The sequence below is a fragment of the Plutella xylostella genome, chromosome 24 (genome assembly GCF_932276165.1).
Source record: "Plutella xylostella chromosome 24, ilPluXylo3.1, whole genome shotgun sequence".
NCBI lineage: Eukaryota > Metazoa > Arthropoda > Insecta > Lepidoptera > Plutellidae > Plutella > Plutella xylostella.
The window spans coordinates 2,204,770-2,222,904 of NC_064004.1; the positions used below are offsets into that span (position 1 = coordinate 2,204,770).

Here is an 18,135-nt window from a genome sequence, read left to right on the forward strand (position 1 = left end):
GACACTACGAAAGCTTAAATCTGCTTCGCTAAGCAGTAGTGATTCTAACAAAACCGTTGGCTGAATGAATGGACTTTTGAAATTCGCCGCAGTTAATTGATACTCACGATGATAATTATCTTTCCCACCCGTTGGAGTGCAATGTGTGTAAATATAAATAACGCGAGTATCCCCCGTTACTACCTCAAAATCTTCTAAAAACTAACCATTTCCCAACAGCAAGCAGCCGCCTCGCGATGGGAGCGTGACCCTGCCTCGGGCGCTTGCCGCGCGTACTGCGCCCTAAGGCAAGAACTAGGAGTCTTGCGGGCGCTGCGCCACGCCGGCGTGGTGCCGCTGCGGGCCGTGTGCGCCGCGCCGCTGGCTCTGCTGACGCCGCTGGCGCCTATGGTAAGTCTAGTGTGAAATATGGCCAAATGAAAATGCAGAAATTAGACGCAGCTTGTTGATATTTTTGATGACTTCCGCACACATTACGGTATGCCTCCGTTACGGTATGTACAGAAACACTATTCTACAAATCTATCCATAAAACAACAAAGCGTCGGTAAATCAAAAAATAAATGTGAAAAATGACAAAATTAAAATGCAAAAATTAGCCGTAGCTTTTTTAAATTCACGATTACTCAACGGGTTAATTACGGTTTGTATACAGCAAATGATTTTACAAGAATCTCATCCATAAAACAACAAAGAATCTATGACTCTTAATGACTGTGATAAATGCAAAAACGATATGCACTGGAGAATGCACTGGAGGGCGTCGCAATAAGTGTAAACAATGACAAAATGACAAACCACACTAAGACAGCCCCTGACTGGAGTGCGTACTGCGCTGAGGCAGGAGCTGGGGGTGCTGCGGGCGCTGCGCCACGCCGGCGTGGTGCCGCTGCGGGCCGTGTGCGCCGCGCCGCTGGCTCTGCTGACCCCGCTGGCGCCTATGGTAGGTTGAGTGTGAAACGTGATGACATGACAATGCATAAATTTGGTAATATTGTGATATTTTCTTGGTTTACTCAACGATGTATCAGGAATGTTGACCAAAGCGTAACGGTATGTACAGCAAAATGAATGATTCTATAAGAATCTCATCCATAAAACAACAAACAGTCGAAAACTCACAATAAGTGTGAACAATGACAAACCACACTAAGACAGCGCCCTAACTGGAGGGCGTACTGCGCGCTGAGGCAGGAGCTGGGGGTGCTGCGGGCGCTGCGCCACGCCGGCGTGGTGCCGCTGCGGGCCGTGTGCGCCGCGCCCGAGCGCTGCTGACACCGCTCGCGCCTATGGTAGGTTGAGTGTGAAGTGTGATGGAATGGAAATGCGAAAATTGGTTAATATTTTCTTGGTTTAATCAACGATGACTCAATAATGAGACTGTGTGTGCACTATACAGCAAAACTATTCTACAAGAATCTCATCCATGACACAACAAAGAGGCCATAACACACAATGAGTGTGAAAAATTACAAAATGAAAATGCATAAATTGGCCGCAGCTTGATTGATTATGTAAGATTTTCATCGTTTAACCAGCAATAGCTCAGCAATAAGACTGTTGCGATACGTATGTACAGTATTGTACAGCTAAATGAATCTTACAGAATTTCGATGACGCATGAACAATGAATCGATGATGCACGACGAATGTGAAAATTGACAAAATTAAAAAAAACACTACAATACATACAATCATTTCATCAATCAACAGCGTATCCCTTATAGTCCAGTCAATAAATCACTCAAAATGAGATCTAGGGTGCGTGAGCAGGTAACTAAGCGATTCCTTCAGAAACTTGTTCAGGGGGCTAGGTTGTTAACATACCAAAAGTCCTGACTCCTAGGTGATGAGCTGGGGGGAGGAGGGGGGATAAAGGTGCGATTTTTTGGTTTTAAGCATATATCTCGAAAACGGTGCATCGGAGAGAAATATTTTCAGCTAATGAAATGGAGTTCTTAAAATTATCTAAAACTTTTATATCATATGCTTTTTCCTAATTCCCAACCGTTTTCGAGCTATTACCGAATTAATAGCTTGTGGCTGTTTCAGTTCACAAGAAAACTATAAATTCTGATAACTATCATGAAATGCATAGAAAGAGAGTCTTCAAATTACCTATACCGTCAGTAAAGTCTTCCTTTGTTCAACGTTTTCGACTTTATACATTCCCATTCATTTATAATAAACTAATCTATTTGTTTAACTTCAAACACTGCTCCACCTTTGAAACCAAATTAATTATCACCAATCATCTCATAAGCTGGACCTATGATGAATCAGAAAGTCTATTAAAACAGTTAAAATAGCGCACATTTCAGCACACCTCCTCGCACTTACCGCATACACACTTTCTGGCACTCCTTGTAAAGTAATCTAAACACACAAACACACCATAACTCACAAACACACACACACACACAAACACACACGCACACACAAACACACACACAAACACACTTTTTTATTTTAATTTCTAACATATATCAAATTTATCCAAGATTGCACTGTATAAGTTTTATGTTCTTGTAAAGCCGTATTTAAATGGGTTAATTATTATCTCTATCCTCCACGGGACAGGCATTGCCTAGTGTGGGGGTCAGTACATTCACCATATCTTGTATATTTTTAAAGGAAATAAACATTTTTTACTTTTACTTTACTTAGTCCTTACTACAGGTTTTTAAAAAAACCTATTTAGGACACCACTGACCCCATATACAAATAACATGTACTTACGCTCTAGTGCCTACTTTAAGAATACTGTAAACATATTCAGAAATAAATAATTTTAATATTTTTTTTCTCTCCCCAGGGAGCCCTAGACGGCGTGCTCCTCCAATACCGGAGCGTGGGGAGCCGGGTGGGCGCGCGCGCGGGGCGCCGCCTCGTGCTGCAGGTGGCTCGGGCTATAGAGTACCTGCATGCTTCCAGGACTGTGTATAGGGATCTTAAGGTATTTTGTTTTTTGGGGTTTTAGGAAGGTGCATTATTATAATTACATATTTAACAGTCATAATAGAGCTCAGAGAACCGTTAGTTATTAGTGATATAGTGATGATTTGAAACAGTCAAAGTACTTGCAGCCAATGAATATTGAGTTAAGTAGGATCGCTTTTCAAATTATTACGTTTGAATGAACTAAACAGCAGTCTAGTGGGATATCTTACAATAGCACCGCCCCAGATTTATAAGTGTTAATAAGACTTTATACAGCTTATATATATAGCTTTCCTATGCAAGACGCGCATTACTGTAAAAAGCCTATGTTAATTCTGGCATGAAACGTCGACTGTAGCCTTCATTATTAACTTCGCATTAAAAAGAGGAAAAAAAATATCTCCATTACTCTTATCAACATGACTATCTTTTCAATTTAATAATGCTACTATTTTATATTTCCAGTCCGAGAACGTCCTGGTGTGGGCGATGCCGACGCCGCAGGAGGCCGCGGCCGCCGAGCTCAGCCCCAACCCCGTCAACGTGCACATCAAACTGGGCGACTACGGTGCGTGAAATGTGATAGAATGTATTTTCATTCACTGCGCAAAACAAAGAGAAAAATATTTAAACAAAAAAACAAACGAGTCTAGTTTGTTTGTTAATAGTTTGTCGTATTACTTTTCTACAATGATGCATGTAAGATTTACACATGTTACACTATGAGTGCAGAGTGTGTCACTGTAAATATTCATGACAACACTGCTCTAAACACATAACATCTAATATTATAATCACGTATCCAACTAGGTGTATAAGCCACAATTTCAATCCTATAATGAAATGCTACCGTATGTTTATATGATTCAACTCTGAATAAATTGTTTTATACACACATTGTTGAGTGCAATGTTCGCAAAACTGAATATTCATCAACTCGCTAAAATTTCACTCCTATACCCATGCAGATATAAGCCGCATCTCACTGCTTTCTTATATTTATAATTATTATTCAACTCCCATTAACTAAATATTCACGCATACCACTAAGTGCAATGTTCGCAAATCTGAATATTTATCAAGTCACATTTCACACCTATTCTCACACAGGTATAAGCCGCATCGCGCCGCCGTCGGGCACTAAGGGGTTCGGCGGCACCGAGGGGTTCATGGCGCCAGAGATCATGCGCTACAACGGAGAGGAGGAGTATAATGAGAAGGTATGGGTTTGAACAATAATTAATAATAATTTATCAAACAAAATAAGTTATACATCACTAATTGAAAGTTATACATCATCTACGAGTATAAGGGTAAAAGTCTCAAGACAGTCAGTCTGAATTGAGGTATGTTGTTATTCTGAGGCGAAAGGAGCCTCCGTATGTGTACACGTCCGTCCATTGTCAAGTAATCCTTTCACTCACGCCAAGAAGAAAAATATTGATGCATTCCCAACTATCATTGTCTCCGGTGAGATAGTGATTGACTATCACATAGACTTTCCACAGTCTATGTGATAGTCATGACCAGGAAATGGGGCTCTTCCAAGACTAGGATTATTTCCATGTTCTCCACACTTAGCAGGCGGGTCACAATTTTTCACTTGTACTTATCTAAATCCATTTACTCATTTATTGCTATTGTCCTCTCCCCAGGTGGACTGCTTCTCATTCGGCATGCTTCTGTACGAGGTGCTGACACTCCGACAGCCCTTCGAGGGACACGAGGCGGTGAAGGAGGCCGTTCTGGACGGCGCCAGGCCCGCGCTAAACGCTAGGGTAAGGATTTAGATACGAGTGTAATGTTTGTCAATGTGGATTAACGTTGTTCGCGACGACGGTGACGTAAGTGAGGAGAGCTCATACATGAACAACATTATTGAAAAAAAAAACGTAAATATCATAGATATTTTTGGGTGAACCTGATATTGTAAGTATTTTCGTAAAGTTAGAATGAATTTTACTTGATTTTAGAGTTGAATCTGACAAATTTTGTTTTGAAAGATGAGATTGACGCTCCTAATTATAAAGTAGAATTTCAAATACTATTTTATAAATCGAAAGGAGAAAATGAAAGGAGGTAGAAATTCAGTAATATGTGGCTATTTGGTGCGATTCTAAAGTAAAATGCGATTCTAACTAAATTTAAGTAAATTCTAAATTCTAAAAAATTCTACCTCCTTTCATTAAATATCTGAAACCGTAAATTCCAAACCTGCATCCTTTTTCTCTCACTAACACACCAATCTCTCCCCAGGACCTCCAATCCCCAATCTCGTTCCTAGCCCTCATGCGCCAGTGCTGGAGCGGCCGTCCGTCCGCCCGCCCCTCCGCCGCCGCCCTGGTGTCCGTGGCAGCCGCCCCAGAGATGCCCGCCCTACAGGACGCTGCTGCTACTAGGGCTAGCCAGGGGTGGCTCGCTTTTGGTACGTGGATTTATTTTATTTTATTGGTTAGGGAAGACAAACAGCCATACATTGGAAATCTTATAAATAACATGAGTAAGAATAAATTATAAATGTACAACCCACTACGTCATCCTCAGAATTATAAACTAAAGTAGTCTCAAGTTGAGAGGTTATGTATAATAAAAAATTGGATTAAACGATAAAATTTTATATGCTAGCGAGTAAATGCCAGCAAAGTTCAATACAGCGTAAGCCATAGACGAGACATGTCATAGACACCGTTCTTTTGTTTTGTGTTGTCCCTGCAAATACGAGAGCTGTAACAAAAGCAATCGTGACTAATATTGTTATAACAGTAGAAGTTATACAAGAAATCATGTATCTTTATACACAAGATTCTGCTGCTACGAGGGCTAGCCAGGGGTGGCTCGCTTTTGGTGGGTATTTTTTGGGCTATGGATGAAATTGTTTGTGTTGTAGTGTAGGTTTTGGTGAAATTGGAGGATTTGTTGCCGTTATACTTAAGGGTCTTTACCATCAAGACATAGACACATGCTCAACGCTGTCAGTTGGATGTCAAACACTTTATAGATGTGACAAATTTTAGTTAACACCCATTAAACAAGGCTCATACGGAGTGCCTGCCTGCTCTCCGCAACTTTGACTATGTTCTGGAATAATATCTAACATAATCATCGTCATCGTCCACTGCTGGCCTCTCTCAAGGCGTGTCATAAAACTCTGTCCTGGGCCTTCCTCATCTACCCCCTTACAGATCTTACAAGTCTTAAAAACAACCTTTTACAGGTAGCCGGTTGTCGGTCGTTTGTAAGATTCCACTGCGTATCGTCCAAACATTTCGCTAACTTTTACGTATAAAATCACTATCACTCTAATGTACTAAAATCTAATCTTCCTATTACAGAGACAATCCACCCGGAAACAGGCGACACGGGGTGGGAGGCGTGGGGCGCGGGGGACGCGGGCCGCGTGCACACTGTCACCGCCACGCATGCGCACTTCGACACGCAGTATACTGTCACTATGCCGCTAGGTATTGTATTCTTTCATAATATATTATATTCAAAGTGGGGGTGTAAGTACCTGCACCAGGCTCTCTCGAGTGGAACCTTTGTGCATATCCCCAATGTCTAAACTGCCTTCCTAAGCTTGGACCATTTCCCACCACGCTGGTCCACTGCGGGTTGGTGGGTTCACATATCTAGATGTGCTAAAGCTAGATATGCAAGATACCTCACGATGTTTTCCTTCACCGTAAGAGCGATGGTATACATTGTACTTAAATTCAAGGAACTCATTGATACTCAGTGGATTCGAACCCGCATCTCTGGCCTGAGAAGCGGGCGCTTACCGTACTGAGCTACCACCGCTCTTTGGTAACTACCTCCTAATAGCATAGTAAATTGTGCCGCTAGGTAAGCAATAAACAGTCTTACGTTACATCGAACATGGAATGGAAGGAAGAAGCGTGTTCATATCACGTTGTGATCACCAATTTGCCTTACAGAATGTAGGCAATCTCTTATTAATTGCCTGTATCTATTGAGGAGCTGTGGGCTTACCACCACCGAACATTACTATTTCATAATCCATAAGCAGCCTCTAGCATAATCAGCGTGTAATATAGGTATTATTGAAATGTTTCGGATGATCTAGGCTACTTTTTTATTCTCGAATTCCCACAGGAAAGCGAAAGCTACTGAATTAGTAAAATTGATTTGATTTTAATTTATCTAAGTATAACCAACCAGCAAAATACAAATTTAAGTTACATTTTGTTATATGATATTTCAAGCGAATAACAGGTTTTCTCATTTTTATAATTTAGGTTCTAATGTATAATTATTATTTTTATTGACAAATTGTGTACATTATTACAGACAATGACAAGCCGGTGTCTGTGGCGTCCATGTGTCGCGTCGGCTCTAAAGTGTGGATCGGGGACTCTTCAGGACGACTCTCTGTGTATTCGTAAGTACTTCATATTTTCAGCATACTACAATAGTCACTGACGGACGTAGACTTCTCCCAAGGAGCGTTTATTGTATGTTCGTGATTTATATGAAGAAACTTGTTTTTACTTTTTATTTATTTAGGGCGGATTCGGCCAACGTCGAGTAAATTTTACTCTCGAGTAAAGTACCAGTTACTCGCGAGTAAGCAGGATTTTGCATTCTACCAAACCTGAAACCAAGATAACTAGCTTATCCCAAGAATAAAATGTTATACCGCCAAAATTGACCGTGTAACGAGCTTATCCGAGAGTAATTTTGTAATGGCGGCAGCACATCAGCTGATTAGAAAACCGTCATAATGACATATAAACACATCTGTCAAAACATAAACAAAAGTACGTTAAAAGGCAAAGTCTCAGAATAACAACAGCGAATAAAATATTAAAACATAAACAATTTCATACTTTTATAATCCATTCAAACTAAGTTGGCATGTCATTTCTATTGCATGCTTTGAAACGCAGCTATTTTTATTTTAGTTGCATTACAGTTTCGTTCCTCGTTCATTCAATTTAATCATGGTATAACTTGGTAGAATGCAAATGTACTTATCCTAGATATTTACTCGCGTATAATTTTAATTCCGGTATAGTTATTCTCGTGTAACGTGATGTTTGGACGAATCCACCCTTATTGTATTTACGCTAGACAGCTGACAAGTAGGAACGGGGAGTAACCTAATAGCCCTTTTCGAATGAAGCTTTAAAATTTGGTTACAAACCTTCATTAGGAAATTTAGTTTTTATACTAACTATATTTATAGATAGAATAGATAGAGATTCTTTATTTGTACACAAACAAAATAAATTACAAAACTTATATACTAACATATATAAGTATAAAAATGGGTGTCTTATCGCTTAAAGCGTTTTATCACAACCTTTGGGTGGAAGAATATAGTTTGTAATTTAGTTTTTTTATTTTTATCTAATAGTTTATATCTATCCTCGCAGATCATCAACCTGCACCCTGCAGTGGACAGTGCGAGTTCAAGACTTGGTCGGGGGCTCCCCGGCCGCCGTTAGCGCGCTGGCGCCGCTGCCGCAGCTCAGCCGCGTCGCCGTGGCTCTAGAATGTGGCAGGTATGGGGACATCTCACACACGGACATCTGACCCCAATCGAACAGCTGATATACATATCAAGAAGAAAATATCATGTTTTTTATACACCAATAAGTAGTACTGTCCGATCACGCCACGATCCAATAATTAGAATTTGCGACCTTCTTAATAATGTGTACAATAATTTTAATATTGATATATTTGTAAGTCTCGGCGTTTTCAGATCGCAATTAATAAAATGCTACATCTTGGATATTACTTAGATTAGATGTTACCTATTTGATTTTGCCATTTTCGATCAGTGTTTTAACCATAGCATGTATTCTTTTATGTGTTTAATTTGTAACTAGTTTTAAGTCATTCGTTCACTTTTTTTAAAGAAACTTAGCATGCTGTCAACACACCATTAGGGTGCATTACTAGTTTTAAGCTTGAACTTATATATTTTTATTGCATGTTGTGTAATGTACCTGTTGTGTGATGCCAATAAATTAATAAATAAATATCAGCTGATACACAGATACATATTAACACCCAAGATCCGAGTACAGATGTCACTCTCTCTTTAGGGGCCGTCCATTAATCACGTGAGGTCGTTTTTCTAATTTTTTTACCCCCCCCTCCCCCCTGGTGATATTTGGTGAGGTTTGGCACCAACCTCCCCTCCCCCCCCCCATGGATCACGTGTATTTTTTTGGAAGTCTATGTAAAGGCAATTTTTGACTAGAAAAAATATAGGTCATACTACAAATCGTTAAAATTTTGCGCCGTCCAAAATATCGGTTCAGAAGTACCTAATTTTTGAAAAAAAATTAATACACGTGATGTCTAACGAGAACCCCCCCTCCCCCATCGTGATGTTTCGTGAGGTTTTCAGTACCCCCTCCCCCCCCCCTTTGAGCCTCACGTGATTAATGGACGGCCCCTTAGACAAATGCAGTGTGAGTGCAGGAGCTTGAAGCTTTAATTGGAGAGGGTTGCTATGCGGTTTCCGTCTATTATGAAGTAGGTATTCGTTAAGATATCCGTTCAGATCGGTGCTGTCAATATAAGCTACAGCTACTGAGCACTTCGCAACTAACTGACGATATTTTCACCATAAGTTTCCTCTGCATTAGAAAGTTAAATAAAGATTAAGAGCGCTCTATTCGCCCACAAACGGTTTTGACAAAGTAATAACTTATCATCTATCCATTAGAATAGAATAGAAACATTTATTCAACACACAAACAGCAACATTATCAATACACATTACAATTAAACACTTAATCAAAATTTAGAAAATATTTAGTTTTAGGTTAGTATTAACGTGTACATTTAAAACTCAAATAGTAAAATGCAAGTTGCTGCGTAGTGTCGAAAAGGACTCCAGACTCAGCATGTGCTATAATCCAAGGATTATAGCGGTGGTTTTCAGCTGGAGCCTTTGCAGTGACATCACGAAGGGACTATTGAATTGCCAGCGCGGCGCCAAAGAAAAATATAGCAAAATTTAGGCTCAGAAAACTTTTTTTTTTCATCATTCACACCATGTTTCTTCCAGACTATTCCTCGTCACATCATCCCGGCCTCAAGTGGAGGGCAGCTTCGTGGTGACGGAGCTGGGGGCCGCCACCGAGCTGACCTGCCTCGCCGCCGTCGCCAGCCCCACCGGGTGAGTGTGTACTTAATATAAATACAGGGTGTTGCAAAAAGGGTATGCTAAGTCGAAACCAGCATATGCAGCATGTTATATCTAAGCCCGAAACTGAAGTCGTGATATAAAACTTTTATATATTACTAGCTGTTCCCGCGAGCTTTGCTTCGCTTTAAAAAGTTTGCGCTGCATTTTCGTTTGGCTTTCGTTAAAAAGCCAGGTTTCTCAGGTTATAGACCATATGTATACCAAATTTCATTCAAATCCGTTCAGTAGTTTTGGCGTGAAAGAGTAACAGACAGACAGACACAGTTACTTTCGCATTTATAATAATGTTTAGGTAAGTCAATCATAAGTAATTTTTACAGGTGTTCAATATATTAAATTAGGAACTTTATGGACCCTGTCGGGCACAGCAAATTATAACTAAATAAAGGGTTTACAAAATATCCTTAGTATCTAATATGTATCAACCATGATATAGGTACTTAGGTATTACACATAAATTATAACAAAATTAGGTATTTACCTTACAAATCTGTCTATCTGTTACTCTTTCACGCCAAAACTTCTGAACGGATTTGAATGAAATTTGGTATACACATGGTATAGACCCTGAGAAAGAACATAGGCTACTTTTTGTCCCGGAATTCCCACGGGAAAACTATTTAAGGCGAAGCGAAGCTCGCGGGAACAGCTAGTATAATATAATATCATATAATATGTGGGGACATCTCACACACGGCCATCCGACCCCAAGCTAGGCAGAACCTGTGTTATGGGTGTCGAACAGCTGATATATCTACACAATTACATAGTTATAGATACTAAATATAAATATCAACAACCAAGACCCGAGTACAAATATCTGTCTTTAAACAAATATTTGCCCCAGCCGGGAATCGAACCCGGGACCTTCGGCATAGCAGTCAGGGTCACTAACCACTAAACCATTCAGCCGTCCGATGATGATTATACAAATATACAGGACCTGTCAAAATGTCTCAGATAGAGAAACACAAACGCGCATATTATGCACTATTAAAGCACTCACATACAATAATAAAAATCAATGTTTTACTATTGTAACACTACACTCAGGGATATGCTGAAAAACAGCTCTGTTATAAAACATGCTTCTGTTTACGGCAGCACATGCTGAGCATGGCACCTTTTTCCGAAAGTCTGTTTTTTTACAAGTGTTTTTTTTTTTATTTCTGCGACTTTTTCGGCAGTAAATGACTTTTCTTTCTTTCTCAGTTACGAAGTGTTCGCGGGCGGCTCGGGCCTAGACTGCTACTCGGTGCGCGCGGGCGGCGTGTCCGCGGCCGCCAGTCTGCCGGCGCCGGGCCGCGTCACGAGCCTCGCCGCCGCGCCCACCGCGCCCATGCTGCTGTTTGTCAGCGAACCACGTGAGTAGACAACACGCATACAGATGAGTAGACAACATGCATCGCCGTGAGTAGACAACACGCGTCCAGATGAGTAGACAACATGCATCAAGGTGAATAGACAACACGCATCCAGGTGAGTAGACAACACGCATCCATGTCAGTAGACAACACGCATCCATGTCAGTATGTATGCAACACGCATCCAAATTAATAGAATAATAGCACGCACCCATGTCAGTAGACAACACGCATCCATATGAGTAGACAACACGCGTCCAGGTTAATAGACACGCATCCTCAGCTACATACTCTATGTTGTTGGGGCTCCGGCCTAGACAGCTACTCGGTGCGCGCAGGCGGCGGCCAGTCTGCCGGCGCCGGGCCGCGTCACGAGCCTCGCCGCCGCGCCCACCGCGCCCACGCTGCTGTTTGTCAGCGAGCCACGTGACGTGAGTAGACAACATGCGTCCAGGGGAGTAGACACGCATCTAGGTCAGGAGACAACACGCATCTAAGTGAGTAGACAACAGGCATGCAGGTGAATAGACAACATGCATCCATGTGAGTAGACAACCCGCATCCAGATGAGTAGACAATACGCATCCACGTGAGTAGACAGGACGCATCTGTCAGTAGACAACACGCATCCAGCAAGTAGACATCACGCTGGCCATATCTTGGTGATACCTTACTCGATTTGATATTTAAATATCTTATTTGGAAGCTTATAAGTTAACAATATTTTTAAGCTGAAGTGCCCCAAAAATTCTCATATGACTTTCTTTTTTTTTAACTTTAATTTTGTTACGTTTTGATTATTATTTTAAAATGTTTATGTATTTTGAGGTACTGTGTCTAATTTAACTCGAATAATGCACATTTCATTATTTTAATTAGTTTATTAAGATCTTACTGATGCAAAACAAAAAAAATATATTGAAATATAGCTTGATTTTTAAAATTTTCGGTTTAAAACATACAAATTTGCCATTTTTTTTAAAATACTTAAATATTAAATATGTTAGAAATTGTTCAGTTACGGATAATGCATGATTATAGGGTTCAATCGACTGGAAATGCCTTCCTCTATCACTTCCTGAAAGGATCAGCTCTACTTACCAATAACCCTGTATATAAGTTTCATTTAAAATGTATGTATAAAATATGAACTTGCTATATCATAAAATAAAACAAACAATTAATAAAATTAAGATTAAAATAAAACTAACCACTATTTTCCCCCCCGCAGCCTGCGTGGTGTACGGCTGGTGCCTCCGCCGCGGCACCATCGCGTCCCGCCTGGACTGCAGCAAGCTGGCGCCCTGCTCCGAGAGCCTGCAGTCCATCGCACTGGACGATACCATGAGTGAACTGAGTCACACCGTAAGATATAATATCATCTATGTACACCAAGTATTTGTCTTCTGCTGAAAATACGCTTAATTAGCGCCAGAATACTCTTTCCTCGGCAATCCACAGGGAGTCACTACCAGCTACCTGTCTAAGGTCGTCAGTCCAGCGTCGTTTAGTCAAGATTTAGTGAATAAATGTTATGAAAAGTAGAGGGCATAGCAAACCGCCTAGTGGAACACCGACATTTATATCATACCTGTAGGGGTGAGTAATTGATATATGAGGGGTGATAGACTCTAAGGAGTGATAAAGAAAACCGCCCGGATTGAATGCTGTAAAATTACTGAATTTATTAATAACTAAAATGTTGCGCGTGTAAGTAAATGATGACGGTGCGACCTACTTGAGAAATGTACGTTGCTCGTACATGCTGCCTCTCTAAACAAACGAGAAGACAGAGATTAAGTTTGGTTAAACTCTGTAACAATAAAAATGATGACCTATTCTAAATGATATAAACTCACTAACTAATGATACAAGGGTGATAAACAATATTTAAACTCTAAACTAGTCTAGAAACATTTATTAAATTGGTTTTAATCACTGATTGAAACTTTTAATTTATTATACGCACACGTTAACCTTTTTTGGTAATTCACTTACACATTGCACACGCGACACTACCACTTCACTAACACTATCGCTGGTGGGAGCGGGCTCGCCCTCGCGGCCGGCGGCCGGCGCGCCCTGCCCCCCGGGAGCCGGCGGCGCTGCGCTCTGCCCCCCGGGAACCTGCTGCGACGCTGCTAGCTCTGGACCTCCTCTCTTCATTCTCCAGTATATCGTCAGGCTTCCAACTACTATGGTGATGACCAGGATGATATATACCAGTGCATAGTGATGGATATCGTGTATGCTTAAAGGTTTGCTAGATTGCTCCTTGATGAAGTTTATCTTCGTCTGAATTTCGTTCCAGCTGTCTTCCATCTTCGGGAGGAATTCAGAGTCTTCTGATGTGTTAATAATAGTATTTAAAATTGATTTCTGCTGTGATACATTGATAGCTGTACTGATATTTAATTCGTTAAATAATTTATTGTGAGCATAAATCGTGAATGAGTCACTCTTAAGAGTGCAACCTTGACCTAGGTCTACAATGCCATTATTGTATATGGTTTTGATAGTGACACCAGCTGGGCAGAATATGCGGACGGTGCATTCATTGCAGCACGCGTACAACCACTTATTGTTATCGTGTAACTTGATCCATTTCTCGCTACACGTTGATACTTGAGATCTACAGGTTGGTGTATTTGCTTCACTATCAATTAGATTCATTTTAGAAAGAGACCTTTTGATATTTAAATTATAAATCGGCTTTTCTAAAGAGCAAAGTATTTTTTCTTCTGATACGGTTGTGCATTTTTGCAATTCTTGTTCTGATAGAAGGACTCCCATGTCCTTTCTTAAATTGAATGCTATATAAGGTAGAGCGGGAATGACATAGAAGGTATGGTTATCTTTTCGCTGTGGCATGGATATTATTTTATCTAATTGTAATAGTTCGTTATTGACGAGTGGTATGTTCACTTCCATGATTAAATAGTCATTGCGTACTCTGACAAACACTCTTAGTAGTTTGTATAAATCCTTTATGGATGCTTTGCGTATAGGTAAACTAAGATCACCCCGTAGTTGTCTCGATATGATATTGAGTTGTGCTTCTAATTGTTCCGGTGACAACAAACGAGAGTCAATATGTCCTTGACTGATATCTGTGACCATATTGATGAGGGAGTTTTGCGTTGCTCTTAAATTCGTCAAGATGATATGAATTGCTAGGGATGATGACATAATATAAATAGTGTTATTGTAGTCCAGTCTTACACCATTTATGGATGTTGTTAAGTTTTTAATATGATTTCTTATGAATGAGAACTGTTTTTTCATGATATTTTCATTGCGATGAAGTATGTTGCTTTCGGCTTCTAGTACTAATGTCTGGTTCTTTACAAGATCTTGAATATGATTTTCATTTTGTGTAATTTTTTGAATATCTTTTTCATACTGCTCAGCAAAGTTGTCATCTAAGATACCAAATAATGAGTTGGCCACATAGCCTACACCGTTAATTAGGCCTCTCTTCTTCCTTTTACTGTGGGACCTTAGCAATGTGTTGTAGTGTTCTATTTCGCTGATCTCGTGTTCTAACTGCATTGTCATACTTCCGTATTGAGTGTTCGAAGTATCGCAGAGTTCTTTTATATGGTATACGTATTGTTTTACGTCATGAATTCCTTGCCAATAAGTAGACATGTTATAGAATACGACTAGTTTCCAGCGATCTCTGATAAATTGCATATCGGATATTTTGTCAAAATAAAATCCTTGACTTTCTTGCAGTGATGTCACATTGAATGTTGGGTTGTTCTGTGCTGAACTGGTTGATAACAATGTCATGAATAGAAGTAATATTGTGCAAACTAGTGATTTTAGTGATAGGCCTTTTGGCTGTTGTTTATTTTTATGCTGATTAGCGTTTACGCTTGAGTTGTCTGATGTGTTTTCTGCGGAATTTTGAACAGGTAATATGATTAATTTGCTGACTGGTCGTTTGATGATATTTCCTTGGGTTTTTAAGGTCACAACTCGGATGTGGTTGTCCTTTCCAGGGTGAATTTCAATTACTCTTCCAATGGCCCATCTCCCAGGGGGAATGTTATCCTCCCTTATCACAACTATGTCATCCTTCTTGATGTTTTCGATTGGGGTTCTCCACTTGGATCGAGCTTGAAGTTGCTGTAGGTAATCATTCGACCAACACTTCCATATCTGCTTATTCATTGCTTGGATAAGTTGCCATCTTTTTGGGAGACTGATGTTATCTGATTGTACTTGCGGCCTAGACAGTATGGGTCCGCCGACCAGAAAATGTCCTGGTGTAAGATGGTCGTAATCTGGGTCTTCAGTTAATGCACATAACGGTCGGGAATTTAAACATGCCTCCACATGAGTTAAAAGTGTGGTGAACTCCTCGTAAGTAAGTTTCTGATCACCGAGTACTCTCTTTAGATGGTACTTTAAACTTTTAACTGCCGATTCCCACAATCCTCCAGCACTTGGCCATGCCGGGGCGTTGAAGTGCCACTGTATGTCCAGATGATTGATGTTGTCGAAGAAATCTTTATTTATGTTTTGGATGATTTCTTGATATTCTCTCTTAAGCAGGCGATTCGCTCCCACAAAATTTGTCCCATTGTCGGAATAGCAATGTGAGGGGGTAGAATGTCTATTGCAAAATCTATGGAAGGCCTGCAGAAACATTGGTGTACTCAAGTCTGACACTAGTTCCAGGTGAACTGCTTTAGTTGCGAGGCACACAAATACTGCGACGTAGCCCTTGCTAGTTCTTATACCACGCCCTTTATTTGATTTTACCTCGACGTGACCCGTGAAATCTATTCCAGTGTGTGTGAATGGTCGTGATGGGGTTACTCTTGGAGCAGGGAGATCTGCCATGATCTGTTGGTGCGTTTCTGTGGTGAAACGACGACATTTGACACACTTTCGTAACTGTCTTTTGACGGTACGGATACCGCTGACTATCCAAAATCTCTCTCTGATGTACGACAATGTCAGTCTGGCTCCTCCGTGCAGTGTCCTTTGATGTGCTTGATTTATCAACAATTCCGTTAAGCGGCTATGGCTTGATAATATGATCGGATGTTTTGCTGATGCGTTAATGTGAGAGTTCCGTAAACGTCCTCCGACTCTTAGTATAGAGTGTTCATCTAAGAAGGGGTTTAGGCTCACTAACTTGCTGTTAGTTGTTACTCGTCCGTATTTTTTCAGATGAGTGATATCTTCCTCGTATTCTATATGCTGATATTCTTTTACGATTAATTGTTCCGCATTGTTTAGCTCTGCTGATGTCAATGCACTTGATGATTCCGCATTGTGCCTTTTTGATGACTTCGCAATGAACCGTAGTATCCACGCGACGACTCTTGTTACATGCGACATAGAGCTATGTTCACACAGAAGTGTATTCGTAAATGGTGCGGGTTTGGCCTGGACTGTCACGTTTACTTGCGCTGCTTTCTTTTCCTCGATTTTGGGAGTTTCATATTTTATGGTAGGTGCGCTCTTGGGGTCATAGGTTTTTAGCCATTCTGGGCCTTCCCACCATAGTCGATGTTCTTTCAATTGCTGAGTAGATATTCCTCTAGACGCGCAGTCCGCGGCGTTATCCTCTGATCGAACATGTCTCCAATTTGATGCCGGAACCACTTCCTTAATTTGTTGCACTCTGTGACTGACAAATTGTTTCCACCTTGTAGCTTCTCCCTGTAACCATCCTAGTGTTATCATGGAGTCTGACCATGCAGTGATTGTGATGTTATCTTTATTTTCGTAGGTTTGTAAGACCGTATTTACGAGTTGTGTTAATAACAATGCGCTGCATAATTCCAGTCTGGGAATTGTTAACACTTTGTTCAGTGGCGCAAGTTTAGTTTTCGCCGCCACGAGTGTTGATATGGTCTCGCCTTTATTATTTTGCGTCACGATGTAAATAACGCAGGCATAAGCTTTTTCTGACGAGTCGCAGAATGCGTGAAGTTGGAATGGGCCTTGCATGTTTCCCAGGTGCCTGGTGATTATTAAGCTGTCGATATTTTGGAAGTCTTGCTTGATTTGATTCCATTCCAGCATGATTTCTTCCGGTACTTCTTCGTCCCATGATACACCTGTCGTCCATGCCTTTTGGAACAACAGTTTCGCTCTGATAGTGATAGGCGATATCCAGCCAAATGGGTCAAAGATCCTTGAGATATCAGAGAGCAACTTTCTTTTAGAGAGTGATTTGTTGACGGTATTTTCGAGTGGGTTTTTAAACGAAAATGTATCCGTTGCTGGGTTCCACCGTAATCCGAGAGTTTTCCGTGTTTCAATGCATTTAAAATCTAACGGGGTATCCAACTGCTCAGATGATAAATCTTTGATAAGCTCCAAATTGTTGCTAGACCACTTTCTGAGGTTCATACCGGCGGCCTGGAACATTTGTATGAGCTGCTGTTGTAGAACTTTTGCTTGTTCTATGTCATCATGTCCGCTCAAGAGATCGTCCATGAAGAATGATGATTTTGCTGCTTCAGCCGCTAGGGGGTATTTTTCGGCGTGATCTAACCCAATCTGCTGGAGTGTTCTAATAGCTATATATGGGCTGGCCTTGAACCCATAGCTCAGAGTCGTAAGATGATAGTGCTTAATTGGTATGTCAGACGACTCTCTCCAGACTATGCTTTG

The 18,135-nt window shown here is 40.7% G+C and overlaps 1 protein-coding gene across 1 annotated transcript in view; it reads left to right on the forward strand.

Moving 5' to 3' along the window:
- The window catches only part of LOC125490474 (leucine-rich repeat serine/threonine-protein kinase 1-like), a 46,981-nt gene extending 34,075 nt beyond the window's left edge, over positions 1 to 12,906 (forward strand). Inside the window, exons 47-58 of the mRNA XM_048629736.1 lie at positions 220 to 390; positions 2,816 to 2,956; positions 3,406 to 3,508; positions 4,051 to 4,160; positions 4,596 to 4,718; positions 5,197 to 5,365; positions 6,273 to 6,401; positions 7,249 to 7,339; positions 8,337 to 8,465; positions 9,989 to 10,099; positions 11,342 to 11,493; positions 12,725 to 12,906. Of these exons, the coding sequence (XP_048485693.1) occupies positions 220 to 390; positions 2,816 to 2,956; positions 3,406 to 3,508; positions 4,051 to 4,160; positions 4,596 to 4,718; positions 5,197 to 5,365; positions 6,273 to 6,401; positions 7,249 to 7,339; positions 8,337 to 8,465; positions 9,989 to 10,099; positions 11,342 to 11,493; positions 12,725 to 12,906 (1,611 nt within the window). The remainder of the gene's footprint in view (positions 1 to 219; positions 391 to 2,815; positions 2,957 to 3,405; positions 3,509 to 4,050; positions 4,161 to 4,595; positions 4,719 to 5,196; positions 5,366 to 6,272; positions 6,402 to 7,248; positions 7,340 to 8,336; positions 8,466 to 9,988; positions 10,100 to 11,341; positions 11,494 to 12,724) is intronic.
- Positions 12,907 to 18,135: the final 5,229 nt, after the last annotated feature.